Genomic DNA, 21,005 nt, shown 5'->3' on the forward strand with positions numbered 1-21,005 from the left:
ACCCAGGCATGCAAGTCAGGAAAAAAGGCAAGAGAGAAAAAAAAACAGTCCCACCTTCTCCACTAAAAGCTTGTAAAAATAGAAACCCAGGAACGCATTATGCTTGATTGCTGGTCAGAGATAACCTATGGAGCCGTGTTCACAAGCCATGAAGGAGAGGTGTGGGCATCGCAGGCTCCAGCAGTAATCAGGTAACAGATCATTTTTGCTTCACCCAACTGAATAAGCTCCGCAGGCAGTTTTGCTGGTTAACACTGTCAAAATGGTCTTACCTTGATTTGCAGTAAAAGCCAACGATTTTGAATATCACACCAATTCAAACATCATAAAATATATTTAAAAACATGCATATATAAGTAAGACTGTGTTAAAGATTTATATTATAAAGAAACAGGAAGCTGTACTGCACAGCTGAAGCATATGGGGAAGTCATTAGTTTGTCCATAAACCAATTTGAAGGAAATTGAAATTTGGATCTGATGATTAATGGACTAACTCAAAGGATCAGCACAGTTAGTATATTTCATCTTTGGGAGAACTTTAATGTTGCCAACTTACATACATTGTACAGTATAGATATTAAGACATTCCCATGGATGAATGAAAATGTAAAGTCTAATAGTAGCACTACATTAAATCAAAATTGGGCTCGCCATAGTCAAAATAATTCATCCTCTGAGAGTCATGAATTTGTGTGTAAAGATAATGGCAGCACATCCATTAGATGTTGAGATATTTAAGCCAGTGGGTGCTGACCAAATGACACACACAGACATTGCGCATCCCTAGATCAACATATGGCTGAAAGTACTTGGACACACTGTAAACACTGTTGACCAACCCATACCCTGGTGAGCTAGAAATGATGAAAAGCGTAGAATGCACATAAAATAAAGATTCACAATGACTCTTGCTAATACGCATGTTACATAAAGACCATCAATCATTGACAAACACTCAAACATAAACACACAACTAGACAAAAATCACGTAGCTCTACAAGATATAATTAGAGTACACTCAAACGGAGGATGCACTGCCGTACCCTGGGGCTGGAGTGCCTCTATAATAAGCTTTCATCTAGAGCCAACTCAAGAACAATGTCCCACATATCAACCAGCTCTTCAGAGGTAAAAAAAGAACGGAAGAGGTGATACTTCAAAAAATACAGTTTAATCTTGATTTTCAAAGGGGTAGAAGTACAAAAGAAAGTGTAGGAATGGATACGTGAACAATGTACACAGGTGTTTTATCCATTAAGATACAATTTGATCAAATTAAAAGATAAGATTAGAAAAAAATATAGAAAATGAGATGAGAAAATGTTGCTTTTGTTGCCTTCATCGTTCTCTTCCAGTTCATCATTTACTGGATATGAGTTAACATTAAGAAGCCAGGCAGCACCGCGTTTCAACATGAATATGTTTGTAGGTGGTGATTACCAAACATGTTGACAGAAGCAACCTGAAACCACAACTTCTCTTTGACTAGACAAGCCATTCCACTCTTAGTGCATTTAATATTGCAGTAACCTCCATTGCTTGACTGGAAGCCTGTGCAGGAAGTCACCTTCACATATACTGTAACATGAATATGCTCACAAAAGGTCCTTTCTCAGCGGCCCCAGGTCTTCTTGAATTCTCTTGGAGTGGAGCCCTGGACTTTGACCTCACAGCCTCAGGTACGCCACCTAAGAAGAAGCAGCAACACTTTAAGAGAAGGAACACATGTATATGGACACTTATGACGGGAGAATGAAAAAATAATTTACTTTTGCATTTTTACAAAACTTTCCACTTTGTACTGTACATAAACTTTTTGCTCCCCTAAGCCCTGATGCACCTGACTGTACCATCTGCTGATCAGTACAGCAAAGGATTACCTGCAATTACGGCCATCAAAGTCCTAAAAAAAACCACAGGTGGTAGAGATTTAATCAATTTCAAAAAACACATGTGCAGATAAACAAGGAATAGAAAACAAATCGGTTGAGCCCAGTCCTCCCTCTCTCTCTCTCTGCCTCCATCTGCTATTCCTGGGTGTTTGCCTGCTGCAGACAATGGTTGCACTCCACTGAGGGCTCTATATTGGGATGATGGATGAGGGCATTTGCCTCACTCAAGGCCTGTCTTCTCCGTCCCCTGTGCCAATTTCTGCGCACCGCTCAAGCGCGTTAAAGGTAATTTATACAAATGATAACAAACGGCAACTAGAGGTGAGCTGCTCCTTACACAGCTCTGAGTCCAAGAAAATGGCAGACAAAGCGTGTTGAGGACGCAGAGCAATGGGAGTACAGACGTAGGAGAGAAGCTGTCTGGAGATTGGCTGATACGTTATATGTGTTACCAAGAAATTGAACCGGTGTACCAAATAAAGTGGACGGTGAGTATATATCACCATGTGTTGTGTTAAGAGCTTGTTTTCACTGCCTTTAGAAATAGAAATAATAAAGCTATAATGTAGGGAACAATCACTCTATAACAGATACAAAGACTATCACAACTGCTGGGGTTTACTGTAGCCAAATTACTTTGGTAAAGGTTATTTCATTATAAGCTACCGAGACAGGACCTCTACAGCAAGAAATAAATATTACTTGGATTTCTCGTTGATAAAATGATGAACATGGACATTTTATTTAATTCTATAGTATAGATGTTCAATACGAAAACAAAAAGCTTATTCAGCAGCACATTCAGTACAGAGAACAGTTTATCTGGCAAAGGGGAAATGCCGCAGTAGGCAATTTTGGACTTCAAGTGGTGGTTACTCCACACCACTGTACCTAAAGCATCTCTACAACAGGAAACATTAAGCCCAAAAGGCATGCCAGCTGGTTGAGAGCCTGGCCCAAACAAGATGAATCACAGAGACAAGAACAAAGGTTTAAGAAGACTCACTACTTTCCCCCATGTTGTGGTGAGTGCATCTACCGTCTCTGGACTCAAGTGTTTGTATGTGAAGAGACACAAAAAGGCTTCTCAGTTAGTTTGTATTTAACTGTATTAAGATTACACGGTAGCGATGCTGACAGCAAGCCTGCCCAGAACTCTTGATGATAAAATGCTTAAGGGTGTTACAGTCCTTTGATCTCATTGAATTGCATTTGAGCTTTGGCATAGTGAAATATGAAAACATCTCTGCAAAGGCTTAACAGTCATACATCCAACTGTAAGAAGCTAAAAGACAATGACGAGAGGCTGGTGTGATGACGTCTCTGGAGCAAACATCTCCGTTAATGCTCAGTTTTCAACACATTCTTCATTGAGGTAAGCTGATACATGCTGACTCTGAGTTTACAGTCAAATTATATGGAATTAAGCCGCCGTCAATTCAGCCCACATCAAAGCTGTTGGGACATTCCATTCTTATTACAGGGATTTTTCATTTTTTCCTGCTAAAGCAAGGTGGAAATATAGTTTACCGTACCCGTATACTTATTACAGCAATTAGAATCACCAAACTAAACAACAACATAGGGCAACAGATAATATTGACAACAGATTGTATTCTGCTACAAGTTACTTAAAGGTCACATATTATGCTAAATGCACTTTTTAAATGTGTTCTAACATATCCATGGGTCCACGGTGTGCCTAGAGACTGCCAAAATATTTTAAAAAATAACAATCTCTCCTTTTCTCACTCTCCCCCTTTCTGAAACCCTCCCCCCTCCCCCCCAATATACTCCAGTCAGAATTCTCCTCGTTTCTGACCTCACAAACTGGAAAGCCAGAAGCTTCCACTGTGCAGCCCACACCCCTATTTCTTATTGGTCCACGGCCCCGACAGACAGAGGGCGAGGCGTATCTGGCTTCGCTTCCGGACAGGGGGAGCTCAAAGATTGTATATTTACGAGGGGAGCTGCAGCTCTTTTTAAAAAATAGGCCATTGTGAGATTAGCTGAACATCAGCATAGTACAATAAATTATCTGAAAGTTTTTTTCAGCAAACAATTAAAGAAAAACGTATTAGGGACCACTAAGACCATATAATATGGTGTATAATAGTACCGAAAAGTGTATAATATGGGAGCTTTAAGCAGCATTATTCCTTGTTGGACAGGTAGGCCAATTAATGTACTGATGGGAATGTCAGTGTTTATTGTAAATTATAAATTCAACTAATATAAAATTATTTTACTGACAACACATGGGTGTCATATTATTGTGTTTGGACCCCCTTAGAACAGATAAGATAAACTCAGTGTTTTGTGTATGCATGTTGAGGTTCACTTTCATTGCATTAAGACTCATTAATATAAACAGACTTACACAGTGACAGTGTTTCCTCCATAGGCTATGGTGCACAAAGAGGTAGTAAGAAGACAGCTAAAACCTAAAATATGCACAAAAAAGTAAATGCTGTTGATGTAACAATATGCCTCCCTGGCAGCTCTACCCCAGGCCAGATGGAAAAAATCCCACCAAGAGCGCAGCTAATTTGAAAAAAAAAGCAATTATGATGACTATTATTAAGATATATATTCACATACTTGTGTTGAAGAAAATAACTATCATCAATTGGTGTAATGCAGATGATCTTAAGTAAATATGTTGTCACAATAACCAATAAATAATATACACATATCTCCTCAATCTGAAGTCAACTGACTATTCACATGTATTAAAGAAAAGCTGTATTGTAATGTCATCGTTAACATCGCCAAGTTGAGATATCCTGATAAAACACTGATGAAGAATGGCATCACAGACATAAATCCCTCTTCTCATTCAAAGGGGCCACGTGCAATGGATCAAACAATGTACTTCGCAGTGAAGGTTATTTTTTTGGACAAAGTGCAGCCGCTCCCTGTGAAAAGCTGCAGGAAGAATGAGGCGATGTATGATGGATACATCTCCTCAGCTCTTCATGGTAAAATGTTGGATGAGCTTTTGGATCAGTTCCTGTCTAACCTGCATGCCCTCTCTGCAGGGTTGAGGAGAAGATGAATGATGTGGGTGGGGTCTGCCCGTTTCCTGGGCTCAAGAGTGACATGCTACACCCCATTACACAGGCAGGGATGGAGCGCAGGGAACAGAGGAACACAAGAAGCACAGACAACAATAGACATTCCACATGCAGCATAATGACAGGCTGGGATATGATGAAGGCTTTGATCTACTCACTCTGGGCTGAAGTTAAAACCACACACACACACCTGCAAACTCTGACACATGTGTGGGACTATTGGACTTGGTATATATTGCAAGTATCTATTACACTGATAAAAAAGGTGTATCGACTCTTTGGAAATAAACATTAAAGCAACAATATGTAACTATTTCACCTAAAAAAACTGTTTTGAGGTCAGACTAATGCCTCGTTTCCACCTAGTAGAGCGGGTCGGGTCGGAGCGGTTCGGGGCGGTTATTTTGACACCAGCCTTTATCCCCAATTACAACATTGCATTTTCATCCTATAGGGCCCATATATTGCAGCTGTTCAAGTTGTAGTAGATTTATTACCAGTGTAACTAATAACAACTGCATTCCATTTAGGTTAGCGAGTTCTAGGGCCCTGGCACAAGCCCCTTTTTTTTTACAGTCAGACATTCTGACTCATCATTGAAAGAGAAGCATAGGTGTGTTCAAGGTTCCTACACATTTTCCATTTCAAAATGTGGTTTCTTTTAAACTAGAATGGATCAATCTGGTGAAAGGTAACCTTGGTAACCAGACACCATTCTCCAGACAGCTTGATTAATTTCATATCGACAGGTAGGCTATGTAGCGTAAGAAAGCTTGTTTTGATTTGTATATAAATATATATATAATTTAAGAAAGTGAGACAATAGTCTGGAAACAACACAAAATATTTTCCATCCATTTCTATACGTATCCAGACCTGGACATTACTCAAATTAAATTCCACACCTTTCCATACTGCGTAGGAACCAAAAACTATAAAGATGGCTCTGTTCTATTCAAATGTCCCAATGGTCTATGCTAGTGTGACTTTGCAGCAGCATGCACAATACCAGGAGCCTGAAACTTAAACAGCTATATTAAATGCAGCCATCATTAATCTCTGTATTTACACCTGTGCTGTTGCTGCAGTGACATGTCAAAATGTTTTCTGTGTAACAGGCCTATTGTGCACGCTGGCTCACTAAAATAGCCCACTAGGACACGGAGACACACGTAAATGTTATTAATAACCTGTACTTTTCCTGCTATGAGTCAAAATGTCTGCCTTGAAATAAGGCCTGTTACCTCTGTGAGCAGTCAGATGTGCAGATAACATTTAAACACAATGTATCGAAGCCAACGAAAAGGAGAGATGCTACAAAAGGTACATGTACTCGAAAGATTTATTATAATGATTTTTTCCTGTATTTTTAGACTCCAAGCCTGAAAAACTATGATACAAACAGTAACTCACAAATTACATTTCACTTTGACTTCTTCTCAGGACTGTATAGGAATGGGGCTTGTTTAGCATATGCTTGACTTGCCTATTCTAAAAGGCCAGTTTACACAGCAACACTTTGAATTGTCAAAACATCAAAGGCAAAGGTTACTAAAATTAAAATTGGCTCAGTATGTTTAAGTTCCATTAAACCACACCAGTGTGCTAGCATGCACAATACCAGGGAAAACGACTCATCTAAAAGGAAACAGTGGTTATTCATGTTATTAATTAAACACTTGTGCATGTAATGCTATGACATGTCAATATGTCTGCCATAAAAATGTCTATTAGTTGATGAAGTTAAGGGGTCTCATATTTAATAAAACATATAACATAGGCATAGATCGAATGACAATAAGTGAGAGCACCTGAGAGTGGGTTTGCTGGGCCTTTACTATCCCTGTACATTTTCTCTTTCAAAAATGTTAGTATGAATGATTTTGTTAAATTTGTTAAATAGAAATTAAAATTAAACCTGCAAAAGACAATGCCTGTCGCTATCAAAAGATCAAGAATGCCAACAGTTGGTCACTACACACAGTATTTTTCAAACAGAGTATCAAAGGAGGACTCTCAGACTCTCTCAGACCATCTCTGGTAACTCTAGACGGCCCTATGATCACATTACCTTCCTGTACTCTGCCGACTACAGCACAAGCTTCTACTATCAGGATGTGTTCGAGTGTTTCAATTTATCACAATCTATTTACCGCGGTAACAGCTTCCACCACTAGACAGATACTATGTCCTTTGTCTGGGTTGCCCTATCTGTGGCCCTCTCCATTTCAGCACAGCCTCATTTCTCCCCCCAACTACCATTTTCATGTTATTACCTCAGACAACACCAACTGCTCACCATGTTCCGCTATGTGAAATAAGTAAAATACCATCCTGGTTTAGGTGAGCCCTCCTTTCCAAACCTCCCATTGGCTCTTTCCCATGCAGCAAGTTTGCAGTTACAGGTGTGCAACCCTTTGAAATACCAATACATAATTAAAACCAAACCAACTGGAAAACCCTGGTATAAATGCCCATCCACTCACCAAAGGACCTTTTTAGTTACTGTTGCTACTTAAAGGTTTCCATTCCGAAAGCACATTTGCATGTTTAGCTGACAACCGTCAACTGTTGCTGGCAGATTTTATAAGCTACTAACGTTTGTTCCATTAGGCAGTTGAAAACGCTAGTGAGTCTGTTTTATTTCAGTATTGGATAAGTCAATGTGAAACGTTTGACATTAAAACAAAAAATAAATTGGATGCTTTATTTTTTTTAGTGCAAGGAAGTATTCTTTCTTCAATTTTTTTATTCCAGTTTGTTCAAATTGAAAAAAAAAAGACTTCAAATGATAACCCCCCAACTAGGCTCACCACTAAAGAGGCTTCACACAAGGTACAATGGCAGATATTCCTCTCAAAAATCTGCTTACCGTTAATTATCCAGCTTGCTTATCTAGTAGATGGAAAACTTGTTTAAGTAGTCGCAGTCACTTCCTAAACTTTCTGAGCAGGAAGTGGGGGATAATTGTACTAATTACCCCTCACACTATGTTCAAAATGGTTAGGAGAATAGAATTGTCAGCAAAGGTAACACCTCCTATTTTTCTTCTCAAAGGGTATTCCTTGGCCACTTGGGCTAAATATACTCATTTTGCACAATTGCAGGTGTATAGAAGCTGAAATAAGGCAGACAAAAGTTAAACCCTATATCTGAACCACATACAAGAAGCTCTGAATCCTGGAATTAATTAAGGTGGGAGTAACACTGTAAAACACTGCTGAATAATGGAAAAGTATGAAACAAGTGAAATAAATTATGGCTATCAGCTTCTTACAAAAGATAAAGATAAATTATATCTGCTTATATCGAACAACATAAGGATGAGCTTTTACATACGGTATATCCCAAAAAATAGGTGGCTAAGCCAAGGATCCAGACTTACAGTACACAGTAACTGTCTTACCTCATAGGACCTCATACTCCGCATAGAAGCAGGGAGTGTAGCATTGCTGTCATCTATAACTTGCAGCAGCTCCTCACACACCGTCAGTGGCAGCACCAAAGGGTGTCCTATGGCGTTGACCTCCCAGCTAGTTACAATCCTGGAAACACACACAGAGCAGAGGTGATTTATAGTGACTGCCATGACATTATACAACCAAGATAATACTAAAATAGCCGCAGTAAATCCCGGTTTAATGACGTTTCAATTAAGCAGTTTCAAACTGTAAACTGAACTAGATAACAAGGGATACATAAAAGTGGATTGATGGTGTGTGTGTGTGTGTATGAGTGTGTGTGTGTGTGTGTGTGTGTGTGTGTGTGTGTGTGTGTGTGTGTGTGTGTGTGTGTGTGTGTGTGTGAGACGACAAGGAAGAGGGGGCTGAGAGGAGAAGTGGAGAGAATGAAGATTGATGCTCCATCTGTGTGGTGCTGATCCAGTTTTTCGGGGGTGGGGAGGGGGTTGGGGGTGACATTTAGCCATGTGTGCTTAGGGAGAAGTCACAAAGTTTTGGGAGTTCAACAATCACAACACATCACAATGACACTACTGCTGCAGTAATGTTTTCATGCATGGACATTTGCTTGTCAACAACTAGTGTATTAATTAGATTAAGCTGTTTAAACAGAAACCTTATAGTATACAAACAGTATAAGCATGGGGATGTACATTGTATCATTAACAGTGAGGTGTGACAACTCACATAAATTCTATCGAAAAGTCGGCCATATAATTCCCATTCCACCCAATTTCCATATCTATGAGACCTTCCTCCCATTGTTCTGGGCTGTGTTGGTGCATGCGACTTTCACTCAACTCATAATCAAGTCACTGCCATTAGTGACAGGCGTAATCCACTTAGGCATTGGCTCACTGATTCTCCAGCCAATTATTGGTAGTTTTACCAACACAAACTGCAACCTCTGGCTGCAGTCGGCTGCAACCAACTGTACCGTGAATAAGAGGGCCATCATCCAGGGACCTGAGCTCCCCAGGCAGAACATTTAATTTAAAAATGTCAGAGATGAGTGATGAAGGATGAATAGTTAACTATGTAGGAAGAAATGGAAGTGTGAGTAATACCAGCATTTTGGACGTCAGAGAGCTGTCAGAAATAGGTGAAAAATCAAATGTGAAGCACCTTGAAGCTGACTACATCTGCTTTGTCTGATAAGTGACAAGGAATTGCAGGATTTAAAAAAGCAATTGAGATCATTAACAACAAACGGTATCATCATTACATAGTTTGTCCACTATGGGGCAATGACAAGTTTATTCTTCATCTGGAAAATGTCCGGTTATCTGTACAATACCTCTTAACCATATTGTAGCGATTCTTTAAAAAAAAATTGTTTGTTTTGTGTTCATGTAAAAATAATAATCTGGCTGATTAAACACTCAAATATCAATTCTGTACTCCTCAAAAAGTCAGCCTGTAACAATAAACAGCTGAAACCTGAAATTTAGAGTCATAAAAGAACAGATGTGTATATTTTCCATTTCAGGCAGGCGTTTAAAATGACAGTCTGAAATAGTTCATAATAAATTAAAAAATAGCTGTGTGAATTCTTATTCAGGGTGGACAACAAATGTATAGGTTCTGTCAAGGCTTCTTTTACTATAATGACAGCTCTCTTAGAACCCAGCATGAATCTTTGGTAAAACAGTTTCCCATGCCTTACTCAGCTAGTTATCACTGAAAAGGCAAACCTTTCTCCTTTCATGCGAGTTTCACTTTGAATTACCCATTCTCTTTCAGTCAGCTACTTGTCAAAATGGTAAGAACAACAAAATTCCGCTTTTCTGCCTTCAGTCTTTGGGGCTGCAGGGAGGAGCAAGAGGAGGAGGAGGAATGCTGATTCAGATGAAAGTAACGAGGGTGGAAAGCCTCTCCAGTGGGGGGCTGCTCTGCTGTACTAAATATGGGCGAACCACATGCAGCACATCCACCTACACCTCTCTAATGCATCACAGCGAGGTACACAGAGCCTCACTCCAGTCATAACAACTGCCCTGTATGAGCAACAAACAGGGGCATGGCTTACGCAACTGACAACATTGAAATTATGAAGACCTTTGATGACTATTTTAATCGCAAAATAATAAAACAGTTCCATCTAAGCAGGGACCATTAGTGCAAATAACTCAAATCTGTTCAACAACAAAGTAGTCCTTTATCCTTAGTGGTGAGCTGAGACAGGGCGTGATTGAGAGGATTCTTCAGGAAAGATGAAAGGCTAAGATTAAAAGTGGATTCAGCGATTCTGAAGAATGCTTGTAGTCAAAATCACTCTGTGAAAATCTCCTCACAATCTGTACCTGTACGTAGTGTGTGTGTACACTGAAAAAGAATCCAGTTTTAATTAGGTCTGTGTATTGGCAAGAATCTGGCGATACGAAACGTATCCCGATACAGGGGTGATGATACAATATATTGCAATCTACAAGAAAGGCGATATATATTTTGAAAAACTCTCTTAGGGTCTACACAGTTATAGATTCAACTGTGTTTATTAGTCAATTATCCTGGTACTACTTCTTGTGCAGTTATAACAGAGGAATCTTCCTCAATCAGTGAAAAACACAAACCTGCATTTACGTACAGGAAGGCTAAGATATACATTAAGAAATTAATTTTGTAAACAGTGTTTTAATTATAATACATGGTCCCTGCAATATCCAACATAACACTATTTTTGTGCAATCTGAACAAAGGAATGACCTGTCTCTGTATCATAAAAAAGAATATAAAGATATAGAAAATAACATTTGTAAAATGTGTGTAAATTATGGCATGAAAGCAAATAAATGTCTTACTGGCGGCAGAGAAATACAGTATATAACATATATATATTTTTTAATATCGGTATCACGATATTTACACTTTCTAACACCCCTAGTGTTAATACATAAGCAAACATACCCTTTGTTTACACACCAGTTTATAGGAGATATTCACTGATTTTGATAAAAAGTGATTTTGTCAACAAGCGTTCTCCAGAATTGCTGACTCCAGCTTTAAGAAGAGGAAAACATAGATTGAAGGGGATGGGGTGTCATTCTGGCTTACTCTCTCTGCTGGACGCCTGGGTCAGAGCAGGAAGTGTAGAGCAGTTTCAGCACTCTGGCAGCTCCTGGTGATTCACTGTGAGGAGTGGGGGAGCTGATAGACTCCTCATCCCCGACACACGTCCCTGGGAAAGACGCTGTAATGGAGTCACTGTTCAACAGCCAGAGCTGCAGGGGGAGCAGACAGGTCACTTAACACATGCTGGATGTCCCGTGGGCCTAGCGTTCACACTTCACCACATACAATCTATGCTTTCACTCATGCATGCCCAGGGTTTGAGTGATACTTTGGGACAATAATGTGCTTTGAATGACCGTAATATTTGGCTTGTGATCGCTCAATAAAATAATTACATTTTTGTATTACTTTTATACTTCATGAAAACGAAAGTCTGCGACAGTAAGCAAAGCATAGGCACCATATGCACTATATATTGTTTTATTGGTATTGAGGAAATGTGGAATAACATACTGTGCATGTTTTTGTCTGTGTAGGACTTTTTGTTAAGCAGAACAAATCTATACTTGTTTATGCATAACCCATAATTGGTGCAGTAACAGTGCTTTAAGCTAAATTCTGTATTTTAATCACTTTTACCAAATGTGCATTGTCAAACGTACTGAAAACGGGCAATTCTGGTCTATAGCATAATGCCTGAAATAATAAATGTATTGGACATTCAAAATCTCTTTTTGTTGCAGTTATTTGTTACTGTTCTTCCACTTGTAGCTGATTTGAAAGAAGCTGAAAGTATGCCCATCAACTCTACAATCACCGTCAATCAGCTTTTCATATTGCTTGAAGAGCCTGCCACATCACTCTATCCCATTTAACAGATAATTAAGTGGCCTATTTTTACTAAATTGTCATGGGCTTGTTTGATTATGTTAAGATGTTCTTACCAATAAGAAAGCTTTTCCATCAGGAGTCTGGACAGAGAAGTGGAAGGTGCTCAGCGTGTTGGAGAGATCCAGCAGCCTGGCTGCTACAGTCCTCTCCAGGAAGAGAGATCTATCCAAAAGGGACAACGTTCATTCATTTATGCATTTGGTCTTTATATTAAAATGTAGTCATTTACCATAATAATAGAATTGTGTAATCAATGGTGTTTGGCAAGATGACACAGCGTTTGTTTTTTAAAGCACCAAACGCCTCAAGTTCAGTGTATGTCCATCACTCATAGATGCCCTGCACTCATAGTGAAATTGGTACCATAAGTCAAATAAGGCAGCCAATCCAGGGGTCATGTACAGTAGCTTTAAAACAGGCTTTTAAATAGAGAGAATTAGTAAATGTTGTAGATGTGGTTATTAAAATGTTTAATTGCGACCTACAATAATATATTTATACAATTGTAATTATTTTTTTCTAAACCCAAAGCTGGTTACATGTTCAGCCAAATCCAGTCAAGCCAATGAGTGTATCAGATATTGGGAGAGATAAAACTATAACTGGTTTGTAGACCATTGACCTGATTTTATTGTGAAAAATATAAAACAACAGTGGTAGATCCACAAGAACTGTGTGCAATTATTTATTTTTTTACTCTCCTCCATCCCTTGCTCCAAGCAGAAACCGCTCTTTATGCATTTTTCTGTAGTTTCCTAATTGTCAGCACTAGAAGCCGGAATAAAAAAACCTGCCTGTTAAGTGAAGCGTCTGGCTCTCTGTCTCCCACAGCAGGCTCCACCACCACCTGTGTGAAGTAGAGTTTCAGAGTCTCTGTAGGATACAACAGAGAGAGGGTTTACACACACACACACACACAACGGAATATAATGACTTATGAAAATCTATTACTGCCGTATTTAACCTGGTGCCACAGCCTCTCCCAGCACTGATGAGCAGCTCTTGCAGGAGACGAGTTTCAGGCGGCGGCAGGTCTTCTATACGTAACCCATATAAAAATGAAATAATGAAAATCAGTCACCACCATACACAGCCATGTTTAACTTGGCTGTTTTAAAAGAGCAATCAACTGCCACTACAACCAGGATGGAAGAGAGAGACGGAGGTGAGATGGACAGAGATGTACAGCAGGCAGACTGTCATTTGTACTCCCCTGCTCTTTCTATTTCACTCAGTTTCAGTCATGCAAAGTGCCACTCGTGCCAAGAATGACGTATACTGTAGCAGAGCAGAGATCAATCCTCGTCTGCAGTGCTGGAGTTTTACTTCACTGATGCAGTGTGTGGGTAAGTTTATGTCTGTATAATAATACTATGAATAAAACGTTTTGCTTAAAAGAATATCTAGTATTGATCATTTAGTGCTTTCACTGACTCACTTTCGGAAAATCATTCTTTCATCCAGCCTAGTTTGTCTAAAACAGACATTTCATATACAATAAAGCGATTCTGATTCTCAAAACATGTTCCCAACCTTTGAATCTTGACTGTCCTCTGAGCCAACAGAGCTTATTTCCTCAGTAAGAGTGTGTTCACAGCTGCCATCTCTGGCAAGGAGGAAGAAGGTGTCACCCAGTAAACAGTCCTCCGCTCGTGGCATCAGCTTCCTGCTTGGGAACGGATCTGCGTGGCAACACCAGTCGTCAACAATGGCGTTCCAATTGCCATTGGGAAGAGGAAGAACTCGCTTGAACATTCTACAGCAGAGGGAAAACAAATAGTTGGAGGCTTTCTTTAGGTATCAGCTCTTAGGTCTCAATAGACACAACATTTCCTTCGAGCCAGATAAGATCAGAACAAAAAAGTATTAAAATCAGACTTCCAGTAATAATAATTTAACACCATTAATTGGAGTCATGTTTCTGACCCCACAATGGATTTAAGTTCAGTAATTACTCTCCTTTTAATTTTGTTTCTCTCCACTGACTCCTGAGCAAAATATCTGGCTCTTTAGCTGCTAGGTGCTCCACTTATTCCACCCACTAGTCACTACGTTGGTTTGCCTGGACAGATACTCTACAGTAGGTTTATTAGGTTTAGAACTGAACACACACGCAATGCGACAATGAGCTAAAGGATGTTTAAAAAGTTTGGGAAAACAGGAGGGAACTACAGAGTTAGATGTAAGATGATGTTGCGGAATGTCACAACTAGTAACCCCTTTCTCATTACATGTAGTCATTTGACCCATTTTAATATAACAGTAATGGATAGTTCAGCTTAATACAATACTTGTTTTATTCATTCCTGCAAAACACTTAGCATGCACTAGTTAAGGCCATATAAAGAGGGAACTTATAGATATGTTCCGTAGTAGCATGAATACCTCTTATTAGCCATAAGATATAACATTGTAATTTAAAACATGATTAGGTTTCATGTTGTTGAAATAATAACCTTCACCGTGCACAAGTTGTATAATATTTTTATGGCTACTTAAAGTGGGTAGCCAGAGGCCAAGGGCCTGGGGAATGCAGCTATTGCAATTTATAGCATGTCACATTGCTGACTAGAGAAAGTTACAAGCTCAGGGCAATGAGAACACTGTCTGGCTGAACCAACTCAAGTCAAGACACACAATAGTTTTTTTTTTTTTTTAATGGGAAGAGCAGACCTTAACGTCACACCGACTCAATAACTCTAACCCAGTCAGGTTGAGAACTGTGGACTCCCGCTCCAGCGGCATCCATCAATGTTTCTCTCCCAGTCTATCACTCTACTGCTGGGTCACACAATCAATAAACAGCAGCTCCTCTTCCTGCGGAGGAGGGTGTAAATTAAAACACATTCTTTTACCACTGATGCTCCTCCTCACCTGTCCTCAAGTAGCCGGGTCATGCAGCCCTGGCAGTAGAAGCAATAAGTCTCTTTTGCCCGGATTGTCTCCATCACGCTGTCACAGGCCTCTGTGGAGGGATAGAGGCAAACAAATAGATGAGCCAAATTTGGTGAAAGGGTGGCAACCTTGTAATACACAGCAAAAACTCGATTAAATACTGGGTAGCTGAGGTGGCTTGGCTGGGGAGCCGGCAATCAATCGCATTTTGATTGGATTTGTCAATGAGTGTCCTTAGCTATAACTTCCTCCTGCGGCAGGAGGGACATAAAACAAATCTTCAGGAAATGCCAAAAGATGGAGTTTGGGATATTATGCAATGACTCTAGGGTACACTTTTTATGATATGAGATCAATTCAAAAGGGTTTTATGATCAAGTTGCTTGTGGGCATTTGAGGTCCCCAAGAGCAAAACATACACTCTTGCTGCAGGGTTCAACATAACTTTTTTTTCCAACTGGCCCGCCGGGCCAGTGGATCCGAGTTTTACTGGCCCCTTGTATATTTTCACTGGCCCTGCACACACTTTTTTTTTCTTCATAATTTAGTGTCAATAATTATAATACCTGTATTAGAAAAATAAAGAAAGATAACCAGATCTAAAGGGAATATCTATACTGTAACAGTATAGATATTCCCTTTAGATTTGGTTATTTTTCTTTTAGTTAATTATATGAAATGTTGATATTGCTCATACACATAATATAAAACCAGGCAAACATATTGAATTAGAAGCCTACGAAAGTATGTTGAAAGAGTCGGCCAGTATTTTAAAGTCAAGTAGTTTGATGGTTGTTTTTATTCTTGAATTTGGGCAGTTTAATGAATAGTTCACCTGCAGAAGTCATGTGTGGTAGGCTGTTTTTATTAGGCTACTTTCTGTATTTGCATTAGGGATGTGAATGTGTCGACCGAATGACCGGTTTTCCACTTGCGCTCAAGTTGACTTCAAAAATAGAATAGAAATCCGAAAATCAGTGGGTTATGCCGTTTTTTTAATGGGAGATTTCACCGTGTATGTGAGTTCACGTCTGGTCGTGAGCGCGCTGCAGGAGTGTCACTTCTCCATGAAGTGTCAGCTTCACATAAGAGTCCGGTGTGGGACCATTTTTTCAAACTATTGATAAAAAACAATGCAGTGCAAAATATGCAGCATAAGTTAAACGCTCGTCTAAGACTATGACGTTAAATCACCTTAGAAACACACAATGCCTTCGTCCGATCACAGCAGCGTTTCACCGTGTGATCTCGCCAGCGAGTGAGCCGCCGCGCAGATGAACTGTGGTTTGTGGCTAAAATAATAACCGGGGATATTCTCCCCGTTAGCGATTTCAATGGGAAAGACTTCCGCGATCTGATTGAATGTCTCGAGCCTGAAAACACAGTGCCAAACTGCGCGACTATAGGAACTGTACAGTGAGCGGAGTCCCTCCGTTCGTTTCTGTCTACAACCGACACAATCACCGGAGACGTATTCACAGCGTTTAAATAACGCCTCTCATTTGTATTACCATTGGGGCTTGCATGCAAATACTGTAACATTACGTCGGCAGATAAAGGAAAAGCGCAGTTATCATTTTCTGCACCTCAACCTCTGCTGTGGGAAGAAAGAAAGGAGGCAAAGCAAGTCGATTGATTTGTCGACTCGCAGGCGGACGGTAGGCAGCTCTGCCAACGGAGCGAGAGTGCACCCGCTTGTTGCTCCGCCTGTCCGCCCACGCATCGGTTGTCCACTGGCCTTTCATTAAAAAATATATTTTATATTAGGTTTATTATATTGAGTCTTAAATAAACACTGCTTTCATTACGACTCTCAACGCGCATTTCAATGAACCATGATGTAGTCTACAAAAATATACTGAACTGTGATTGGCCAGTCACTGTCCCGCCCGGGCCAGTGACTGGCCAATCAACTTTCCCTGCATATGATTTTACTGGCCCCGGGCCATCGGGCTATACGTTATGTCGAACCCTGTGCTGTCTCAGATGACCAAGTGACTCAGTCCAATTAATTCAGAATAGACAGCGAGCTTTAAATAGCCACCAAATGACTTTGTTCTTGCCTTGGCATAGATGAGTCTGACAAAGCAGAGGGAGGTTGCACGTGTCTGGATGTGCTTCCATGGTTGTCCCAGACATTACCTTCATCAGTGGCCTTTGTGACACTGAGGCGCAGTCTGAAGTGCAGCTCCTCTCCACTGGACTCTCCAGCAGACGTTGGAATACAGGATCCCTGCTGGAAGGTGACTCCTGGGGGCAGAGTCAGACTCTGCTCCCCTCTGGGAGTCTGGATGTGAAGTGAAGAGTCACCACCTGTCACCACCACGTCTGCAGGACTGCTGGCTACATCTTTCCTGGAGAGCAGATGCAAGAAGACGTTTTACATACAAAGACAGCTTTGAAAGGGAATAGAAATTAAAGAAATATACTTATTTCCCATCTTTGTTATCTTCTTTACAAAGAGTTACATTTGAAGATTGATATACGTAATGTCCATATAGTACATTTTAAGCTAGAGACAGGATCAGCTTAGTTTAGCACAAAGACTGGAAAGAGTGGGGACACAAGTAACCTGTAGTCATGTTGTTTTCATCATGAGGTTGTCAGGAATCCTATATAAGTCACTGCTCTCAGTCCCAGCTACAAGTTTAGCAAATAACCCATCACAGAACTACAACCAGTATTTTTTATGGGTTTGTTTTTGTACAGGGTAAACACACAGACATTTGATTTGATTTAGGCAGCTGGAGATTTTCCTTTGGGGGAAGCATAGAACCACTTTGGGGGGCGCCAAAAATGTCTCTATGCAGGAAAAACCCTGGAGGTGCTGGTGGGTCAATTTGGTTTACTTGGAACCGAATATGGATGTAAACGTATATTGAATAGACACTACATACATTAAAGTTCTATATCAATCTTATTATCCAACTGAAATTAACAGATTTGAGCAGAACATCGGGTTTTACAAATCATTAAAACTTCAAAAAACATTAAGCTGATCAACATTTCGGTGTTAATGTAGCTTAGATTTCTTACAAAACTTTTTAAATTACCTCTTAACTAGAAAAACTGGGTCATTTTGTATTCTGGGTTGTTGATGCCTTCTAAAGTAAATAGGCTAACTATTGTAAATAATATTAAATCGTAAACACCGCCCGTAGTTCTTGCTGGGTGCTGTCTCAACTAAGGAACTTCTGTAATGACTGAATTCATAAAAAGTATTCTGTTTAACAGAAAACAAACGTGATGCAGGCTGCTTTAGGGAGGAGAGAGATTTGCTTTAAGGGATTGTATTATGTGTTTAGAATGTTTTCTAAAAGCATTGGAAACATTGACATTGCATTTTATTTTCGTCAATTTTAGATTTAGCTCTCATACTCTTTGCCTAACTTTCAGGTCAGTATTAGTTGTACAAAATGTAGATATACGGAGAACAAATACGATTTCTCCCAGTGTGCACTCAGGGCACAGAGCCACCGTAGGATTGGAGGCTCGATGTTACTGTCGGTCAAATAGCATTAGCTCTATCTAGTGGTGTTGGAAGTGTACTACATCCACTTCCACTAATTGTTCACGGAACACCTTCAAAATATAAGATGCTTTACACACATTACACAAATAGAAAATACACATTTAGTATGAACCTTCACTTTCTTGTTTCACCACATCATTCAATTTAATAACGAAACAGGCTGTTTTTACATTTGTTACGATGGATAAGCAGAGACAAATGTTTGGTAATAATGTTCTGTAATGTTAGGACTAAAGCAGATTATAGTCAGTCTCAGTTATTGTGTGCATTATCTATTTATCATTTGTTACCGTCCCTGAAAGGGAAATTAAGGTCGACAAATTAGCCAATAGCCACCGCTATTAGGTCACCGCGCGATTCATACACTGCATCACTTTACAGTTGTGGCTACTAGGCTACATGAGCTAAATGCTACTAACTTGTCAAACGTGCATTGGAAACACGGCAAGAAACAGAGTATTGTTACCACACTGCAACAACAGATAGCTAGCTTACATATCGAAATATTTACCCGACAATAAGTAGTCCAGTCTGAAGCCTTTTTCTCAGCTCCAAGAAGACTCCAACTCCATGTGTTTTGGATGGCATCTCCATATGTGCAATTCAGGCAGTGCTATATTCAGACTGCAGGATCAAACATATAACACGCACTAATCCAAATTTAGTGTGGCTGGGAGACCCTGGGTAACGCAATCGCATCCAAAGTAAAAACCAATATTAAAGCACATATGATGTATTAGAATCCAGAGGTTGGTACTTGTCTACAGCGTGATTAAGCCGCCGGTGTCAAGTGTAAGACAATAACAGAGGAACATCCGGTCAGACATTTCAAAGTAAAAGTGTTAAACAATCCTTTTTTTTGTTGTTGACATTTTTCAGTTCTATTCATTGAAATGATCTGATAATTGTTTTGTGTTTTGAGCCTTTGTGCACATGACAGTTTTCACCCATAATTTAAACGTGATCCCATACTGTAAACATTTAAGTTAGATTGGGATGTTACCCTTATTAGTAAAGCAATATTGCAAATACATTAATACACATTCAAGCCAGAGCCCCTAACCTTTTTGTAATAATGTATGTTCTACTTGGTGTCCTGTCCATATACCAAATAGGTTGTAAAAGTATTTGAGTTTACTTTCAATCAATGTATCTCAGAACTGTGTTTCTCTTTCATACCAAGACTGTGTGTGGAAATTCTGACTCAAGGTAGGATTGAACGGCGAGGGGGCGTCTGGCAAATACATGTTTTTGGGTCTTTATTATTTTTTATATTTTTTATTTATTATTTATTGCTCGCATCATCACCAGAACCCCCTCCATTAATCACATCACTCCTGTCCTTCAGCAGCTTCACTGGCTCCCGGTCAAAACCCGCATCGATTTCAAGATTCTGCTCCTCACCTTCAAGGCCCTCCACAACCTCGCCCCTCCATACATCTGTGAACTTCTGCACACCAACACACCCACCCGCACTCTCCGGTCCTCCTCTTCCATTCAACTAACTGTACCACCCGCCCGCCTGGTCACCATGGGGTCTAGGGGCCGTATTACAGAAACTTCCTAACTCACAATTCCTATCTTAACCATGGGATCTTAACTGTTTGGTAACCATGGTAATTAGAGTTAGGACCTGATTTAGGAAAATAGCCATTACAGATGAACAGTTCCTAAATCAATGTTCCTATCTTAAGTCAAGATAGGAAAAGTGTATTACAGAAGCATCCTAACTGCCCAGAATCTTAAAAAATGTCTCCTAACTTTAGGATAACCCTTCAGCTAGCCTAACTTTTCTGTTAGACCCAGACTAGCTGTGTTTTCTTTTTTTAAACCAAGTCAATGGAGACACAGTTAATGTATTTACTGAAAGGCTATTGAATGACTTGAAATTACTCTTAAAAAAAAAAAAAAAATGTTGGAGACAAAACTTCCTTCACCCTCTCCACAGATGTCACCAACAGCTCAAACTTGTCTTTATTAAAGTCAAAGGCCTTTTCTGCTCCATAAAGCAAAGTTAGCTGTCAGCCTACACAATACTGTCAGGCTGGGCTGAGAGTCAGTTGAGAATGCTGCAAACTGACATTTGATTTAGCAGTTAGGATTTCCTAAATAGACTTAGGATAGGATGTGGTAAGATAAGATAGGATTCCTAAAGTTAGTTAGGATTTGCTTCTGTAATACCAAATCAGAGAAAATCCTATCTTAGACTCTCCTATCTTAAGTTAGGACTTAAAGGTGCAATG

At 39.7% G+C, this 21,005-nt stretch overlaps 1 protein-coding gene across 1 annotated transcript; it reads right to left on the reverse strand.

Moving 5' to 3' along the window:
- Positions 1–600: 600 nt before the first annotated feature.
- Positions 601–19,503, reverse strand: ube3d (ubiquitin protein ligase E3D). The gene is made up of 10 exons (XM_080039249.1): positions 19,274–19,503; positions 17,373–17,584; positions 15,210–15,300; positions 13,869–14,091; positions 13,300–13,372; positions 13,130–13,208; positions 12,389–12,497; positions 11,487–11,653; positions 8,378–8,516; positions 601–1,690 (listed from the first exon to the last, which is right to left on the reverse strand). The coding sequence occupies exons 1-10, from the start codon at positions 19,354–19,356 to the stop codon at positions 1,670–1,672; spliced, it is 1,197 nt and encodes a 398-aa protein (XP_079895375.1). The 5' UTR covers positions 19,357–19,503; the 3' UTR covers positions 601–1,669.
- Between the last annotated feature and the right edge of the window lie 1,502 nt (positions 19,504–21,005).

This window comes from Ammodytes marinus (assembly GCF_949987685.1).
Source record: "Ammodytes marinus genome assembly, chromosome: 13".
Classification (NCBI taxonomy): domain Eukaryota; kingdom Metazoa; phylum Chordata; class Actinopteri; order Uranoscopiformes; family Ammodytidae; genus Ammodytes; species Ammodytes marinus.

Coding starts and splice junctions, on each gene's coding strand:
- ube3d (XM_080039249.1), bottom strand. CDS start 19,356: ATGGAGATGCCATCCAAAACACATGGAGTTGGAGTCTTCTTGGAGCTG. Junction 17,585..19,273: donor ACTGGACTACTTATTGTCGG/GTAAATATTTCG, acceptor TCTGCTCTCCAG/GAAAGATGTAGCCAGCAGTC. Junction 1,691..8,377: donor GGAGTATGAGGTCCTATGAG/GTAAGACAGTTA, acceptor GCTTCTTCTTAG/GTGGCGTACCTGAGGCTGTG.